This window comes from Anabrus simplex, chromosome 1 (assembly GCF_040414725.1).
Source record: "Anabrus simplex isolate iqAnaSimp1 chromosome 1, ASM4041472v1, whole genome shotgun sequence".
Lineage (NCBI taxonomy): Eukaryota > Metazoa > Arthropoda > Insecta > Orthoptera > Tettigoniidae > Anabrus > Anabrus simplex.
The window spans coordinates 966,047,352-966,067,515 of NC_090265.1; the positions used below are offsets into that span (position 1 = coordinate 966,047,352).

General features: G+C 37.5%; 1 protein-coding gene across 1 annotated transcript in view; it reads left to right on the forward strand.

Moving 5' to 3' along the window:
• Positions 1–20,164, forward strand: part of LOC136857827 (splicing factor 1) — a 201,762-nt gene that overhangs the window by 176,464 nt on the left and 5,134 nt on the right. Inside the window, exon 8 of the mRNA XM_067136790.2 lies at positions 14,343–14,486. Coding sequence (XP_066992891.1) covers positions 14,343–14,486 — 144 coding nt within the window. The remainder of the gene's footprint in view (positions 1–14,342; positions 14,487–20,164) is intronic.

Below are 20,164 nucleotides of genomic sequence, written 5' to 3' on the forward strand. Positions count from 1 at the left end.
TGAACAGAATCATTCCGCCAAGAAGTTTCCTGTTCTTTTGGTATACAACTCGTTTTTCCTACAATATCATCAGCTGAGCTCACAGTATTTTCTTGAATCAGGTCCTTTCCTTTTCTCCTGTTTCTGTCTCATCTGTCGGGAGCTGGTCGCGGATCCTTCTTTGGTATTCTTCCTTTTTTTCAGGTTCATCCAATTTCCACACCCTTATTTTGGGTTTTCGCTTGGTCTTCATATTTTTCAATGGGATGTTTCTAAAGGTTGCCATCAGTAATCAGTGGCCACTGTCCAAGCTTTCTCCTGGCAATACTTTCATATCGGTGATAAACAAACCGGCTTCCTTATCAGAGATAATATAATCGATTAAAGATTTCTGCTGTCCATCCCAGATGTATCTTGTTAAATTATGGCTGGGTCTTTTCTGGAAAAAGGTGTTCTTAATTATGAGGTTATTTCTTAAACAGAAGTCCAGCAGATCTTTACCTTGTTTCCTGTTTCCAAAGCCATTTGGACCAGTAACATTTTCATACCCTGTTTTATCAACACCAACTTGGGCATTCAAATCTCCCATCACGATTACATTCTCTTCAATATGCTCTTCTAGTTCTTCCAGGAATGTGTCTCTCTCCTCCAGAGTACACCCAGATTGAGGGGCATATACTTGGATTATGATTAACACCTCTTTCACTTTCCATCTTAGCTCAATTATTCTATCGACATGTTCTACATCCAGCACTGTGTCAGTGTTTTTACTGATGACAAATGCTACGGCATTACGGGGTTCCTTTTCGTGTCCATGTCAATAGATCTTATAACCCTTCCTCAATGATTTTACACCTTTCCCTTTCCATTTTCTCACTCAATCCTAGAATATCAAACTTTCTCCTTTACTAAGCTAAAATTAAGTGTATCCTCTTTTTTTTATAGTACTATTAGTATTTATTCACTCATTGTGTTGTTTACATATTTACAGGACTCTGTTTCTTATATACATAACTCTTCTAATAACATTATTACTTGAGAAAAAAGGAATCTTGTACAATATTTACATAATCATATGGAGCAATAAACAACTCACTGCGATAAAATTCAGTGAAAACAGGGGTTAATACAAAACGTGTTAACCTAAGAAGAAAAGAAATGAAAACAAATGATACCGATGGAAATGAACAATAAGTGCACACAGTGAGGTTGCAGACTTATTACTGTCGGATTTTTTATTATGGACACTCGAGTTTAGGGTTTAATTACAAACGAACCTATAGGCCTATTGCAATGCGAGTTATACCAATATTTTCCTTGTTTAATTCTACATTACCGTATATAAAACACATTGTTTTTGACGTTCATTAAATATTTTTTATTTGTGGTTATAATAAATATTGCCCAGGTTTTTGGCTTCTTCTCTAGGAAGCGCTCACTTAAGAATATATACAAGGACACCTACTTGTCTGATGATAATGACATTTTTATATGTTATAACCACATGTATTTGTAGTGTAATACTTAAGTTACAATTTTTTTCAACCACCCTGAAATAAGTTCTTTCTAAAGCAACTCCTTCTCAGCCCAGAATAAATGTACAGCAGCAAACTTGGGTTTGTTTTGAAGCACTCAGTCATGGTTATCAGAAACTACAACAACTGTAACCATACAGTGTGGTACCGAATTTATGAAGGGTAATATTGAAAGGAGGTTTTGTGTACGCTGGACTGTGCGATTAACAGCAGGCCGGGTGGTGAAAACAGGCGCAGTGTTGCCGCGTTCAATAGTAATCACGCGCGCAACAAACACAGCCTTTTCTTTACAACCTTCAATTTTATTGCCTCTTATAAATACCACTTCCCATCACCTTTTCTCATAAGGGCTTTGGACCTTCAATGGCAGGTTTAAAAATGGTTGACTTCCTAATTTAGAAATATCACACTGTACAATTTTTACAAGAGTTATTTGCATTATTATTGATATATAATTACAATATTTAATTTTATCAATTTTCTTCGTCTGAAGAATCACTGTGTTCCGATGAATCGCTGCTGCTGTCATTCATGTATATTATGACTGGCTCGAAATAAGGGGCATTTTTGGACAGTCCATATTTTTCCCAGTAGTGGTCTTCAATTTTCTTAGCATGTTTAATACATTGTTTCGAGAGTTTAGGAGTCACGGTACGTAAGGGTTCAGCGTAAAGTGAAGGAATATTTGATCTCCCGAACAGGAACCGCAGGTCAAGCGCCAATCTGTTTCCATGTGCCACAAAGTTGAATAATCTGTAAGAAAGGGACAGCGAGTGTTATCATACCCACTACCGGAAGCGAAAGACAATGATGTACTGCAATGCTTGCTGTAGCAGCTGATGGCGGAGTTGGTGCAAGTGTTAACATTTATAGCTGTTAAGTTCTTCAGTCTGCCATAACTAATTTTGATTAGTAAATTTATAAACTACCTGAAAAAGAAAACATATGTTCATATACTATAAAGTGCCATCAAACTACCTCGACCTATGGAGGTGTGAAGTTTTTAATAGCTGTGTATTTGCATCACAAGAAGTTAGTATGCTGGCTAAGCTATTGTTGGTATTACTATTGGCAGTTCAAATTGCAACACTATTATTTGGCTAGCATTACATTTGACATACGTCAACATCTTTAAATTATCTTTAATACTTATTGAGGGGTTGTTGTGTTAGTGATTCATTTGTCATGAACATCGGCAATCATTGGCGCTCAGGACGCCTGTCCATGCGCACTCAGTTTTGACTCTGCAGACAGTAATTGTGCTGAAGTTAGAGGTGAACAGTGTTTGCAACATTCATTCTAGGTACAACAATGCCCCACCCCCAACGAGTACGTGCTCCTGTTGAACAACTGCATCCATTTGAACGGGGTCGCATTGTGGGTCTGCGGGGAGCTGAATGGACGTATCAATGGATTGCTGCACACGTTGGGTACAATGTAATGATGTTTCGCTCCTTTCAGCAGTTGTGTGTGGAACATTCAAACCCACACACCTAGATCAGGCTCCGGGAGTCTACGTAGTACAGACGCACATCAAGATAGACGCATTATGCGAGCAGTGGTGGCCGACCGAAGATCATCTAGGAATGAAATCTGGTCACATGTTACACCTGCCGTGTCTCCAAGGACCACTGGGAACAGATTACGATCACGTGTGCCTCTGGCTAGGCTACCACTGACGCCATTGCATCGCCAAACACAGCTGCTCTGGTTTCATGACAGAGTCGACTCTGTTGTCTTCAGTGATGAGAATAGGTTCTGTCTGTATGCAGGTGATGGACATACATAGGGACCTGAAAAATTAGCATCTATTTTTTCCAAAATTAGCATCTACTGTATTTACAAAGTTAAAATAATCGCATGGTATTTTTAATTTTAACGATTCCACGTTTATGAAGTGCAATTATTGTGCTTAGTTCACACACAATACAAATTCATTGTTCAAACGAAAGCACTGTCAGTACTTTGGCATTGCTTTTCTTCAAATTGCACAGTCTGTCTGTAACCACTGCGTTGTAATGAGACAACACACGCTCGCTATCTACATTGTTCGTTGGGGTCCACAACAACTCAAGGCAGTATTTAGCAGATATGTAAAACTCTGTCTGAACTGCAGTTAATGCAAGCATGACATCACATTTTTCACTTCCTTTCATCTGAGTTTGAATTGCATGTTTCAGAGAACAGTAACCAGACCAGATATTGTTTTGTGAGAGATCTGTTACTCCAAACAATTTCTCAAGCTCATCTAATTTATCAGTGTTATTCAAAATTATATTTTTTGGATACAAAGCTTGAGAAATTGACACAAAATGCTTATTGTTGGGGTCTTTAGCTTTCAATGTGGCTAGCTTGCACTGTGAAGAATGAGCAGCTTTGACAGATGTTTCTCTACATGCAGCCTGCTGTAGAGGAGTGAGCTTAATCAAAGCATCATTAGTTGCCGCAGAAAAATTCCCTCACAAATGAAGGTAAAACTGGTGTGAAGGTTATGCAGTTTGGGGTAAAGGAGATAGTCGGTAGGATACAGCGACCCTTCAGGTTCAGTAAGGAGGTCAACCAATCCAGCTGCATGATCTGTGACAAAAACCATGTGGAGGTAAAGCCTGTTCACTTCTCAGTCATTCAGATCAGTCAGGTCTTAATACCATAGTTGTTGATGTCTTTCATGTCAGACATCTTGAAAAATGTAACAACATCAGTAAAATAAGCACTCAAATACAAGACAGCCTGAAACCAGCTATTCCATCGGGTTATGACAGGTGCAGGCAAAAGCTTTGCTTCCTTTGAAGCACAATACTTCGATGTTAAGAATTGTAGATAATTATATTTTCGCTTTCTTCTGTTCAAAAATGCAGACTTTACATCGCAACCACATGATTTAAATCTGTCATCACTGCGACCCAACTATTGCCAACCAAGCTGATCTTACGTGCCCAGCACTGTACATGCATTAAATGATCCCCTATGACCACACTTAATGTTTCATAACACCGGATGTTAGGCCCCTTAAAACAACAAGCATCATCATCAGAGCATCATAACACCGGGTCATGTATGGGGCACTGTCACTAACAAACACTTAAACTGCATCATATGGTACACTATAACTGCGCAGAGCTTCTAAAACAGCACGAGAGCAGTTTGTGGCATTTCCTGCATCAAGATAGTTCACAGAAACAATGTTCAGCTCTCTTTTCGATCCGGCTGGGACTTGGAATATGATGATAAAAACACAATGGCCCATTCTATCTGTAGTTTCATCACAGAGTATGTTTATGTCCTTCCCCACTAGAGCCTCTGCTGTTCTTTTCTGGTGATCAGATGCAACTTCTAGAAAGGAAGAAATACCTCAAATTATAACAAACTAATTTAAAATTACTGGATCGATTGGGTACGGGTAAGATAGTTCGATATGGAAATCGCACTCAAATTCGGTATCCTTCAATTTTGCGCGTGGTTTTGATGTAATACCTAAACTGTACCCGATCAATGAAATCTAAACTTACCCGGTAAATATACTTCACGTAGAGTTCTCACACATGGCAGCTCTTCATTTGAAAACTCAGTAATCCAGGCACTTAGCTCTTTGCTTTCTAGCTTTTCTAGAGGTATATTTGCTTTGGCAAATACTTCAACCGTGTGTTTCGAGAAATTATCTCTGGAAATTTTTTTGTCTTTTACAACTATCTGTGTAAGCACAGAAGATTGCTTTCTTTGAGACGTACTAGCAGCAAGGATTGAACTTTCGTTATCGCGTCGCTTACGTGTTTTTCAGATTTAATATATTTCACAATGCTATCCTTTTTTTCCCCAACCAACTCGGCAATTACAATACTTGCAAAACACTGTCGCTGAATCTGTGGCATATAAATCATCCTTTGCATATTGCTGAGCCCTGTCGTGCTCAGTTTTTGTCGTGAGCCTCATAACCTAAACAATCGCTCGACTTTCTACTCCTCACTAGTTTCAATATTGAACAACAGGAAAACAACGCTGCGTCTATCTCGTTATTTCGGTGACACTCTATTTACATTTTGATAATAATTGATACAGATCTTATTCCCCTTGCTATTCCCATTGTAAATATCGATTAAAGTCAGCAAGCAGCAATCGATCGGCTACTTTTCTTCATTGATTGGAACGGTCAAAAGATTTATGCATCATATTTTGACTATTTCTGACGATTTTGCCGAAATATGTTGTTTTCGCCAGTAAAATAGCATATTTTTGCAGAATTCGCACCAAAGTCGCATATTCATACTGAACCGCTCTGCTCTTGACTGGGGTTTCAATTTCCTGTTCGAGCCCCACTGTTAACGACAATCTTTTTTTTTTTTACCCAACCCTTATTTTTGCAACCACGTTTTGAGTCCCGCGGCGTCTTTCTTCTTTCCTTGTCCCACGTATGGGAGTCATTCTTTCTTCCACTTAACTACATGCCAGCGTTCAAGAAAATCTCCAGCTAGCTATGCTGTACAACTCAGGGATTATCCTATATCAAACTAAATATTGGTTGTTTTTTTTACGTGAATCCGACTGAGATACGCGCCTCTAATATATTCATCATATCTGCATGACTAACAGGTCAATAAATCAAAATGCGATCGATCTTAAATTCAACTATTTCCATTACGAAATTACCTTAAATTAATCTTATAACCTATATATAATAATATTAATAAATTAAATTCTTAAATACTAATTTTATTCAAAATTATTTTTGTACTAAGGATAAGTTGTCAATCAAATAAGTCTTATGTACATGTAGGTATTTAATCCAGAAAAAAGTGATTGCCGTGAAGTTATCATGCTAATTATTAGTTTCCATTTCACATTATCAATATTTTTCTCAACATCCACGGTCTTGTCTACTCCCATAAACAATCATCTCCCTCTATTTCTCTGCAGAATTGTATTATTTCAGGAGGCTCTCCTGACCTGACATGGATTACCTTCTACATCTCCTCAGTCCCATATAAAAGAAAGTTAAAATGTTCAATCCACTAAACTAACAAATAATTCCAGCATTCCTTCTGGCTAACTCAAAATTAACGAACTGTTATTTTAAGAATAAAATAAAATAAAATTATCTGGGAATAGAACTCTCAAATTCTCCTTAAATATCAAATCCTAATTTGTTGTTAAATTCTATCAGATATTAAATGATTACATAATATGTTTTACATATGTACATAATTATTGAAAGGTTTGTTCAATCATGCATTTAAAGAATGCTTCTTTTTGGTGTCTCATTCTAATATTATTTCATATTTATGACTATCATTAATAACGTAGACGGAGTAAGCAATGTTTCACATGTGTAGCTTTCAGTTGCTACCTAAGCTGATATACCAATGAACATTAAATAAATATATATATATTATCATACTTGGACATGTTCAAAATATTCCCAAAGAAGTATGTAATAATTCTTCAATAAAATCTCAACAAGTTTATGTCTAGGTTAAATTAAGGTTGTAATGCTTTATAAATCCAATCAACTGAATGTTAATGGTCAAGGACTACCGTAGATGTAACTTCCACACACGCAAATAGCAATAACATAACAGTATGAAGACACTACCATCAATGATTTGCAGTTCCTACTTAAGTCGTTTTAAATATTGAGTAACAGGTAAAATTTTCTCAAAAAATGATGTCATTATACTCTACTATAGGTTATCTAGGGTTATTTTTGAAGATCGTACTTTATTATTATTCTGCAAGTTCACTAACCAACTGTCAACAACTCATATAATAAGACAAGCCATATTAAATGTCGCTATAGTCGTCAAATATATCCTGATCCATAACTGCTTGAAATAAACTGACATCAATTAGCCATACTCTGAATTCCTTCCTAATTCTTCGTCGTATTAGTCATAATTCCCCGCCTAATATCTCAATGCATATATCATTTATAACATTCACAAATCTTACCTCAATATTTCCGACGTATATGACCTCACTGCAAATATAAACATCATTAACTCTGTTCAAAGTACTGCTCAATTCAATAGATTCAATATCTCATCACAATTTATATTATATGGATCCACAACTATCATTTATATCGACGCACACTTCTCTTATCAAAGTACGAACATATTAAGCCTGTATCTATTTACATTTGGCAAAAAGTTGACGTCTTATCCGCTCGATAACCTACAATTCAATGTGCTACATATTCTCATTTCAAATATCTAAGATCACATTATGTAATGCAATTTTCTTTGAAAGAAAGCTGGACATTGCTAGCAAAGCACATCATTTGCGAGTGTTATCTTTCCTACACATGGGAGTGATTATAAGTTTTGGAAGATTACCTAAATCCATCAGTTAAACATCACTATTGGTTCATTCGCGCTGAAACTCGATATTGAGATCATCTCTCGAAGATATATCGACCTAGCTCTTGTACAAACATCATTGACAACTTGATATCAAATAAAATACATATAACTAAAATTTAAGAAAAGAACTTTGTGTAACTTAACTTAATCCGTCTGCGTTTCTGGACTGGGATGGCTGCTTCCTGGTTATCCTGGGACGATCATCTCCGGATTATCGCTGCATCACGATCGGGCTGCGGTCTCGATCCTCGAGTCCGTAGGAATGGTTGGTGGGTTATCGTCAGACGTCAATCCCATCTTCAGTTTAGCCGGTCATCGTGTAGCTCTCGAAGACATGCATAAAACACATATTTGAAAATGTCATTAGTTTGACAATCATGCTACTTGTAGATCTTCCTTGAATGATACTTATGTTGAGCTAAGTAGGTTATGACTTGACAAACGTTAATATTTTAATTTGAATGATCTAAGAGGTATCTTAAATGTTGCCCTGTTTTGATTAGATACATTAATGATCAATTTTCAACGTCTCCAGTGATCTGCGCTCCACTATTTACTTTGTTTACTTTTTTTTTGATACTCCGCTTGGGATTTCTGTTACGACTACGAAAGATGTATCGTTATAACTTTATAACGCAATCTGGTTTCACAACAATTTAGGAAGTATCCCTTTTAAATCTTCTGTCCTTGTTGCATATCAATCCACTCGTAAATCTTTTTCTGGTAACTTCATGCGATGTTCCCCTGTTCCTATTGTTGGTTCTTCCAATTAAAAGTCACTGCATTCACCTAAATCACGGCCATTTGGATTCCGTTGGTCTGTACTTTCTTACTTCACGTTTACGGCCTGTTTGATTGTATATGCTTGTACATTATAATTCGTATTTTCTGCCGCATGATTTCCAACACTTTATCGCTATTCACGGCAAAACAACGATTTTAACACCATGATTCGAAATTATCAGGGCAATGAAATGGTACTATACTAATTTCGCATTTTGGGTCACAATTCGCATTTTGTCGCACTTCTATATATGCGTAAAAATTATTTTATTCCACATTTGAATCTTGTACTGAATCCAAGCCTACTGAATCGCGAATGCGATTTTTTTTCAGGTCCCTAGACATACATATACATGGCATAGACCTGGTGAGCGGCCTATTCCAGAGTGCATTCGCTCCCAACACCCAAGTCCCACCGTAGGCTTCTTGGTGTGGGGAGGCCATCAATTACAGCTCGTGATCATTTTTGCAGGGTAACATAAACAGTGCCCGCTACATTGCACAGGTTACTTGTCCCCAGGGTTACTGCTATTTCTTCGACAGGAGGATGATGTACTTTTTCAGCAGGACAATGCGTGTCCACATATAACTGCTGTGACGCAATGTACTCTGCGTGGTGTACAACTGCCCTGGCCAGCAAGATCACTGGATCTCTCGCCAGTTGAACACGTATGGGACGTGATGAAGCAGGAACTTAAGCGTTCTCCAGGGCCTGCAAGAACCATTGCTGAATTGCATCAAAAGGTGAAAGTTGCTTGAGACAGTCTATTGCAGGATGCCATTTGGCAACCTCATGATAGTTTGCATTTGCGAATACATGCCTGTATGGCTGGTGGAGGGCGGGGGGACACTGTGAATTGATGAGACTGTTCGGGCACCCTTTACTGTGACGTGTGATCATTTGGTCTGAATTTGTAAATCATATTATGTCTGCATTGATGAACTAACTGTCACATCAGTTGTGAATAAAATGACCTTCTCCTTAAGGATGTTGCATGTTTTTTTCTTTTCTTTTTTCTGGCAGTGTATTATATGAAACAACAATTTTTAATTAATAAGATTATTATCTTAGAAATTAGCTTGCCATACACCTATCAAGATGAATCGTTTTTGAAGACCAAAATGTTGTTTAATATTCACATAATGAGGGATGACTCTTTCATGTGTAATGTTTTAATTCATATGATTTTGTTCCTATGTTTTTACAAAAATGTAAATTTTATTCATATCACATAAAGTTGCATAATTTTATGTTCTTATTTACAGCTGAAGATGGCCTAAATAGGCCAAAACATGTACTGTGCTCCTTTTCTGATGATGTGGCAATGGTAAATTGTATATTAGTCTAAATGTGTTGTGACCTTACACATATCTAAAATATTGAGTTCAAATTATTAAAGTTATGCCTGGGCTGGGATCATGCGGAGATGAAAGGAACTCCACTCAAGGGATGTGCAAGTTCAGCGAGTCTAGTCACAGTGTCCCACCATGTAGATCAGGGACTCTCAAACGCCCAAAATCTCACGCGTGCAAATCGAGGCGCAAGAGCTCCTTGCACTGTGCATCGGTCCCGCTCGATTCGCCTCGGACCAACGCTTTGTCTCTGGACTACTCGGCTAAGCTCGGCTCAACTCGGCTCGGATGTAGAACGCTACGGAGCAAGTGACAAAGTGGGAGACAGGTGGAGCGAGCGAGACAGGCGTGGGGAAAGAGAGAGACAGCGATATTGCTCCAAATCGAGGAGTGGGGGTCTGTACTCTGGTCAACCAAGCGAAGTCATCTTTTGCACCGTGCACAGTGCATGCACCTGGTGCATGCACTCTGAGAGGCCCTGATTTAGATTTTCAGTATCTGACTGACGTACGAGAGCGTGTATCAACAATTACTTAAAACTATACCACACTATGATACTAAACTTAGCCTATGAATGATAATTTGGAGAATGTTTTTTTTATTGGAAGGCTATCCCGTTTAATGAGTATCAATTCATTAAATAGAATTACAAATTAATTGAAACAGCAACACAAATGGATATCTAGTTGAAACTGATTATAATAATCAATAATTGTAAATATTTAAAGCCCTTAACTTTTGTTGGTTATGATACATCACAATAATAAACTTTCATAGTATAATTAAAACATGTTGGCTCCATTATTAACCTTAAATTTCCATAAATGAAATGAACCAACATACAAGTTGCTGAAGACTTACTTCGCACTGCCAATCCATTATTCACATTATTTATTTCTGGTTAATATAATGAAATCAGAGAAATCTTGTTCTTTGGCATTCGTGTTTGTTGATCCCCAAAAATTCATGTCTTTCAGTATTCCGTTATCTAAAAAAAAAAAAAAAAAAAAAAATCATCACCTAATTCAGCAAAATTTAATAAGCAACTTGGATGCTCCCATAACATGTTCACAAAGTTGTTGCTTACACCAACATGCGATCAAGAAATAAGACTACATTATGATCCCACTCTAATTACAAAGGTTGGGTAATAACTTGGAAATCACCCTCCTTTGATTTTCAGCAACAGCTGCATCTAAACAACAAATTCCTGAAAATAAGGTCATCACTAACAACATTAGTTCAAAAATTTCCGATGACTCTGCAACCTCTGGTATCCTCCATGAGAAATCCTGAAAATCTACATTCATTGCTAATTGCCAACTCTAGGATCTACTAGAAGAATATCATTTAGCAGGAAATCAAGCTACACACTGCTCAAAATAATGCCTACACATCTCATCTGCGACATGGTTCACCTCTACATGTCATCATTTATTATCGAAGATTCTATTTCATTCCTTCACATCTGCGCGTAATTCACTCATATTAAATCTTAGTTATTGCATATTCGACAACTATTACCTAAGCAATTTCAGTATTCTTCGAAAACGTCATCACAAAATTACATCCATGCCTAAGTATACATTACTAATTACCACCATTAAATCATACCATGACAAACATTAATCCTTACCTCAAAAACATATCACCAGGACTTTTCGAAGGCTGCATCATATCATTTTATGCATAACCCCAATGAAGTTACTCTCCATCAACACACATTAATTATTCACATTATTTCGACGATCCTATTCCAAACCTTTCTCATATCACACGTGCGCCATGCCCAATAACTACTCAATCTTACAAATACTCAAAGCACATTATTTCGTGAAGATTACTTCATCCTTGCATATACGATTTTAGATGACTAATTCACACGCATGTTAATCATCTTATAGTCATCTTCAAATAAAACATATCTACACAATAAATTACACACTGAGGTTCACTTACGATGACATTATCTTACTAATATGAAGCGACCGTGTCTAAAAATCTCCTGCGAAATAACTAAGGTTGATCACTTGGACTCAAAATATAGTACGCGACATATTATAATTTTTCATGGATTATTCATGAGGAAAATCACAACATTTCCTGTCCATTATGAAATAATGATCGACGATCACACAGTATCATTCAAGTTGTTACCAATACATGTCATATTCTGACACCACAATTTTGATTCTATACTACTTTAAGCAACTACATAGCAGAATAGACGAAAGACATTTATTTTTGGTACTTATCGATTTGATGGCTTCGGGAAGATGACATCTCCCATCTCTCGGGTCTTAACTTTTATCCTTTGGCATTCATCTCAACACTCTCCAGATCTTTCAGGCCCACCATTAAATGTTTAATTCATCATCGTCTGGTATTTAGACATCACATAATAAATTTTCTTCATATGTGGCAACATTGTGGTATCTGAAACTTGTAACATGAAATTAATACAATGTCATATTCATAAATAACATTGACAGTATACTGAGTTAACACTTGCCGTATTACTTGAAAGAATAAGATATATCTTTATCTCTTAACAATAAATAATTTGTACTGTCGTACAATATTTACACATTTAACATTGGTTTTCATATCCAGCTTTTCCCTAGTCGTGTGCGATATTTCTGATGACCTTCTGAATCCTTTTTTTTTTTTTTTTTTTTTTTTTTTTTAGCATCCACATTGTTTTCTCAAAAACAAAATCCAATTCTAAAATGCAATAATAAAAGTCGGTTTGCATCTTATAAATCTACCGAATTCTGTGGCCTGTAATCTTCCTTCTAGATGATTTTGACGTTTAACGCATAACTTCTTTGATAAAGAACACTCTTGTAATCACTGATCTTGGCATTTTCGTCATTGATACTACATGCCTTCTGTTGATATTTGTTCATTTTACGCTGAAGAAAATACAATATTATTCAATATTATCTCATCGTACTATATATTTCGTTGTCGGTCGTGACTTAATAAAATACCACGGGGCTCTGAGCTTGTGAATCACCGGTGCCTTCAGTTCGTTATCTGTTATTTATTCAGCTGCGCGAGTTATTTATTTTACTGACGTACTTGGACATCTGACGACTGGATGTACGATTTCATTAATTTTATATAACCATAAACTTCCAATGTTCTCTTTAACTCTGATCCAGCCCATTGGAATGTTATAGTATTGATTAGGTGGACCGTTTATACTTGTTTATTATATAGCAAAATTGTCAATACAGAATGAGAATCAAATTCATCATATGTAAAATTGAAAGTGTTTATAAAGAAAACAGGAAAAATAAAATGAGTGCATGAAGGGAAGTTTCCAGAGTGAACAATGGCATATGCTATTTTTTCTGTACATATTTGTTATTATTATTATTATTATTATTATTATTATTATTATTATTATTATTATTATTAACAACTCACTGTACTATGTTTAATTCTGTGTACCTCTATTGAGGTACTGCCAACAAATGTGCGTGTGATTGTGATCAGGTGATTTAAATCTGTGTGTTCTGACTGAAATTAAAATATATAGTGCAGCAATAATAGCGTCTTCAACAACTAATTTATTTCATTACTACAAAGATCCAATAACTGCATAGGCAAGTGATGAGGCGTCTATATCTTCCATTAAAAAGGTTATGCGAACCAGTGTACTATTCCTACAAAAATAGAAACTGTTAGTTTGACAACCGGCACGTAATTGTTGAAATCGGTGTGAACCAATGCAGAGTATTTCTTGAGTGTTGTCGGCTTGTCGCGTTCAAGATGGCAGCCAAAGTCTTTTCGTTGTACAAGGGACACATGGGCGAATGTGACCTCTAAATAATTCCTGGTCAAAGATTGTGACAAAAAAAAAAAAGTTTAAAATAACTCACTGGTCAGAAACATGAGTCTTCAACTAACATTTCAACGTTACTCATTTGTTTTAGGAAGAAAGTGAATAAGTAGTTACTTTTATGCGCTTCACTACAAATGACTTCGTATTTGTTCCCTCGTGTTTTTCACATCTTCTAATACTCTGTTGTTACTTCCTTAGGCTTCATTGGAAAATATTTCATATTTGTTCTCTTGAAATTTTCACATCATTTTTTTAATGGGATATTCAGTAGTACGTATTCCTATTTAATGCATTCCCTTTCCTTTTCCCTACAGAAATGTCTTAAGAGATTTTACTGTATCTTGAAAAAAACCTACTTTGCAATGGTACATACTGTACAAGAAATTCATGTGATTTTATTACTATTATTTCAGTGAAGTTGGGTATTTAGGTTTGTTAGGAAGATTTAAAATAAAATAATGTATTTATGTGGTTTCTTTTCAGTGTCCAGATAAACCCAATGTTACGAACAACATAGTTTGTTCAAGCTGTGGAGGAGCAGGACATATTGCACGAGATTGCAGACAAAAGCGGACTGGGACTGCAGGAACAACAACTGCAGGAGATAAGAACAAGATCGATGAAGAGGTAAATATTGTACTGTATTGTTGCTGTTTCTGGATAGATTAACACAATGCTTACCATGAAGAGATAAGCCCTCTGAAGAAGAATAAGAATAAGAAGAAGTAGGCGGCCAACTAGCTGCCTGCGAGTCACATCCGGCCTGTAAACTGATATACTGGGTGGTTACAGTTAAAGATTCGCTATTTCACCATCTCGTATGTGGAAAACGATCAAAGTACATGAGGAAGAGGAAGAACAAATAATTCCAGTGAAACACTTTTCATGCATTGCCATAACTTAAGGCATGCCTGGCTGTTGTGGAGCCAGTGTCCATCGCACTACAAAGTGTGCTGTTCTGGACAGTCTGATAGCATAGGATAGATACCGTATTTACTTGCGCATTAGACCAATTTTTTTTCCACATTTACCGCCAAGAAAAGTAAAGGGGGGGTCCAATATGCGATAACCTCAAATTTTGTGCAGTGAACGCATGACTTCTAGGCTATAAAGAGCTATAAATTGTACATGTTAACATTCAACACTATTCTTTAACAAATTTACGACGAGTTTTAATGGCTATTTTTGTTTGACGGCAGTATTTCTAAATTTAAAAAGAGTAAATTGTGAACACACAACTTTTAAGTCTACATATAAGTAAATACAGTAGAAGCCCGCCATAGCAAATACTGCATATGACGAGAACCCCGTTATAACGGGAATCGTTTGTGGACCCTTCAAAATTCCTATATTAAACTGTGTATTATCCTTCAGTTACAGCAAAGCCCTATCACTGACGCATCCGTTATTACGAGTGATTCAGCATCCTCGATTTTTTCCGATTCCACTATTTATGCAGCCCAGTAATTATGTTGCGTGCGATCGATTACCTTCAGTATCGTTCCTTACTATTTCCACTAGCGAGTTCTCTCGTCCACGGTCGAAGGCGATGTCAAGAGTCGATTAGTAATACCCGTCGACTGCTGTTCCGTAACGAAAATTCAAAATGAAAGAGGATACCATGTGTTTGTAATAAACGCGTAAATAACGTGGCTAATAACAGTTGTCAACTCATTAAAAATAAAGGCTGAGGTAAACGGTCGCTTAATTTTAATGTTATACCGTACACTGAAATTAAGTAAGAATGTGATACACCTCAAGACATGGCAGAGTACATCACTGATTTCAGAGGATAATTCATATTTTCTCGCGTCGGATTAAATTTCGGAAAGTCTATTCACATGTAAATTTTTAGCGAGGAAGTTATCGTTTCTCTACGTGCGTTTCAAATATGTTTTCATGATACATATACGGTTAGGTTAGGTAACGCCGTTTAAAGAAGAAAACTGAACTGTTTGCCACAGAAGCCTCTGGAGTGATACCGTATTTTTTCGAATCCAAGACAACGTTTTTTTCTCAGAATCTTATGCGAAATATCAAGGGTTCTCTTGCATTCGCGGCCTAACAGTAACGAATGCCACTGACAACTACCGCGGTAACCACACTGCTTCTTTTCACCCCCGCACACGCACATACACAATAGTGAAGAGAGAATGACGTTCTATTAGCCTCTACAAAATCGTTTCTCAAATCTGCAGAATGGCATCAAAACATGCGAGCCTTCGAATTCTCAGAAAAGCCACGGCTACTCAGTGGCAGAGTTATAACGCATCTACCGTACCTGACGCTTAGTAAAATTTTTATAGACAGCAGGAACGTTTTCGTGATGGATAGTCATATTGTAAAGATACCTCGAACAGGTATTGCCAGCAAATTATCAATGGGTTCTTGTTGATATGATGCCAATTTTAAGTTAACACTCGGAAATTTAGAATAATTGTGCAGCCGCAAGAAAATACAACATAGGCCAAACTAAAGCCAATATTTGACGTTACCATGAAGACAAAGATAGCTGAAAAATGCGTACTGTACAAAAAATGCATTTAGTGGTCCGCAACAAGGGTGCTATAAAGAAGTCGAAGATGAAATTGTGAGGCATGTGCACGAAAATCTCAAGGGCAGAATGGCCATACCGTTGCACAATAAACTCGTTCATTGATCTTCAACAACCACGATTAGGCCTATACTGTACATCGCCTGCCGCTGAAGTTGGCTGAACTCGGCAAGCGAGACGTGCGTGTAGCGGTAGCCAGTTATATCCGACGCTGAGTAAAAGTAACAGTTTTATAGACAGCAAGAATAATTTCCCTGATGAATCGTCGTATTGTAGAGGCGCATGTAGTAGGTATTGCTGGCAAATTTTCAACGGGTTCTCTTCGGTATTATGATGCCCATTTTAAGTTAGTGGTCGTTAAACCCGCGGAAATAAAGAATAATTATACAGCCGCAAAAAAAAAAAATACGGCATAACGAAAGCCAATGTTCAGTGTCTAAAAATGCGTAATGTACAACAAAGGCTTCATATGATTTTACAAAGCACTTTTTGAGCCTGATTTAATTTTTTTGAAGGAAAAAGTGGGGTTCGTCTTGGATTCGGAGAAATACGGTACTATAATTTTTTCAGGAGGAAATTAAACACATACTTCCACGAAAAATAACAAACAAGTGATACAGAGTGTGGATATCATCCGCGGAAACACAAGTTTTGAACAAACTAATTGCCCTTTCATACCAATTTTAATGTGTATGGGTTTTTTCCGGCTTTCATACAAACATCGGGTATAAAGACAATCCGCTATAGTGAGTAAATTTTTCGCTGTTACGAATTCTTGCTATAACGGACTTCTACTGTATTGTCAGTTTTAGTTACTCTTGTATTACGTCATTCATTTCATCTCATCACTCCTCTGATAATACTTGGTCACAGCAACTACGTCCTGGTCTGAAGCCTGCCTGTTCAACTGGAATATGCTCTAGGATTGCGCTACTTAATCTGTTATATATCAACTTTTCAAAAAGTTTGTAGCAGCAGCCAAGAAAGGCGATGGGTCGATAGCTTTCTACCTTGTTGCTGGGTTTGCGAGGTTTCAGAATTGAAATTATCTTTGCCTTCTTGAACTGCAATGGAAGTTGACCAGTAGGCAGGATGTCAGTAGAGAACTCTGCCAACCATTTCTTAGCATATCCTCCCAAATGAATCAGAAATTCTGGATGGATGCCATCGAAACCAGGTGACTTAAAAGGTTTGAGGTCCTTCAGTCCCATGTCAATGTCTAAAACTGTGAAGGGACGTGCATATTCAGATGAGGGAGATGTTGTCTTTTTCAAGTCACGAAGCTGTCGTCTGATATGTTTGGTATGTTTCTTTGTCAGGAGGCACTCTTGATGTGGTAATGATGCGGGAAGCAATTTGGTCAGGTGTTACTCCTGAAGGTTTTCTGCATACTGAACTTAGCACAAAAGTTGAAGTCTCGAAATAACATCCTTCACAAACTGCGTGGAACTACCTGGGGATCTTCAGCAACCACTTTGCGATCTTCAGCCCTGGGTTTGGTGTATTCAAGTGCTGAGTATTGTGCACCTGTTTGGATGAACAGTCATACAAGGCTTGTTGACACCCAGCTTAATACCACAATGCGCATCATATCTGGCGCAATCACATCTAGTCCAGTTCATTGGCTTCCACTGCTAACTGGTATAATGCCACCTGATCTACGCCGATCTAATGCCCTTATGAAGGAATTCCACAAGATCTCAAGAAATCCTAGTCTACCCGTGAATAGTGAGTGACCTGCCACTTCTGAATCTTAATAGACTAAATTCACGCCATCCAACTCTGCGTGATGCTGCTAACATGGATGCTAAGGATTTTAAATCTCTTGATGAGTGGAAAAGTAGATGGGAAGCAGCAACGGATGTGTGCCATCATACCTTCTTCTCAGGTCCCAGACTTCCAAGTGGATCCCACCTACCACGCAAGACCTGGACTGCCCTGAATAGAATCAGAACAGGACATGGCCGGTGCAGAGCCACTCTCCATAAGTGGAAAAAGCTACCTAATCCAGACTGCAACTGCGGAGCTCCACACCAGACTATTCATCATATCGTCAGGGAATGTAAAATTTGAGCTTATCACGGTGATGAAGATGACTTCATGCTGGTATCTTCAGATGCTGTACGTTGGATAGAAAAACTTTGTATTCAATTGTGAAGCACACATTACTTTCTCAGCTGTAAATATATATATATTACTGATTATGTCTGTATAAGCCATACGCTAAATAAAAAACTCCTCTGATGAGGTTGACGTCTCCGCATGTGGTCATTAAAACTCTCTACGAAGATTTGTCTCGCTTCATGCTCGACCCCGTAGAGAAAAGTGATATAAGGGTATGGTATTATGCAAAAGAACGTAATGGCAGTTATTTGTGTCTGTCAGTTAAGCAGCAAGTCTGCCACACCGTAAACCTGATCTTGCTTTCATTTGAATCCTCTTCGTCTTGTGCCGCCAACATCCCTGCTACCAATGTGTCGTCATTCCAAATTCCTCTCCACGGCAATCGCGAGTACCTGAGTGCCCGTCTGTTTGCAACTTAAAAAAATAGTTTTGTTTCAGGCTATACAGTCCAAACTGTGAGAATCTATTCGAAAATAGTTTCTGAAGGAGGTCTCTGTTATTCCCAGTTCGTGTATGTGTAGCAGAAGCCACCCCTTCTGAATAAAGCTGTGCTGTAAAAAGCGTGCCAACCCACCAGCTGATAACTAGCGTATGTTACGAGTTGTACTTCTGAATGTAATACATAGTGACTGGAAACATTCTTTGGATAACTGCGGCTATTAACACGCGAGAGGTCGCACCCGCGGCTATTTGCCGTACTTTTTAAATATTTGTTAATAATTTTGTTGCTAGCCGCTGTAGGGCTTAGGGCGCTCGTTTCATCCCTCCCTCTCTCTCGCCTGACGTTGATTATCGTCAGTGTATTGCCTGCTGCGTTCCGGAGTAGTTTTAAGTTTTCTTCCACGCTCACATCTACCGCGGCAAATTGCCTTCATGCGACCCCTTGCGTAGTGCATTCTTACATGACTGCATTTCCAAGAAAGTCTTTTAAGTAAGGTTCATGAGGTTTATGGTGGCTTTCAGTGAAGTGTGGTGCTGCAGTTTTATCTTGAATTGTGACCAAATCATTCATTGAAATGTACAAATGAAAACATTGAGGCAATTTGCTCATGCGTGACCTCTCGCGCTCTTTAAAAACTTGTGTATTTTTACCAGATTTTGCAACAAAATTCATTATTTTTTTTATATTGAGAAAATATTTTTACTGGGTAACTACGTTAGTACTAGTTGAAAGGCAGTTAAACAGGGTACATATTTATATTTTTATCAGAGCATTCACTGCAAAAGGAAAATAGCAGCTCATTAGAATATTAAGTGTAAGCAATATGCCTTTGCGCGACCTCTCGCGTTCTAAAACGGGTGTGACCTCTCGCGTCTTAAAAGCCAGGCCTTTATTTCTAAGTATATTTCATGCTTGTTCTCTACATTTATTACATCAGGATTTTCCAAAACAGCTGTAATTGAGATGAGAGACCGCATTGTTTAGCTTAGGTATGCTACTAAGCAAAGACTTTAATATTACTTATCTAGACTCACAGAGCACGCTGATGCTATGAAGAATATTGAACATATTCGAGCATCGCCATATTGTGGGAACTTCAGCTTTGAATGAAGCATGTAATAATGTTTACAGTTTCTTGCGTGCTTTCATATTGAATCGTGTCGGTTAGTGGATCTGTTGTAGTAT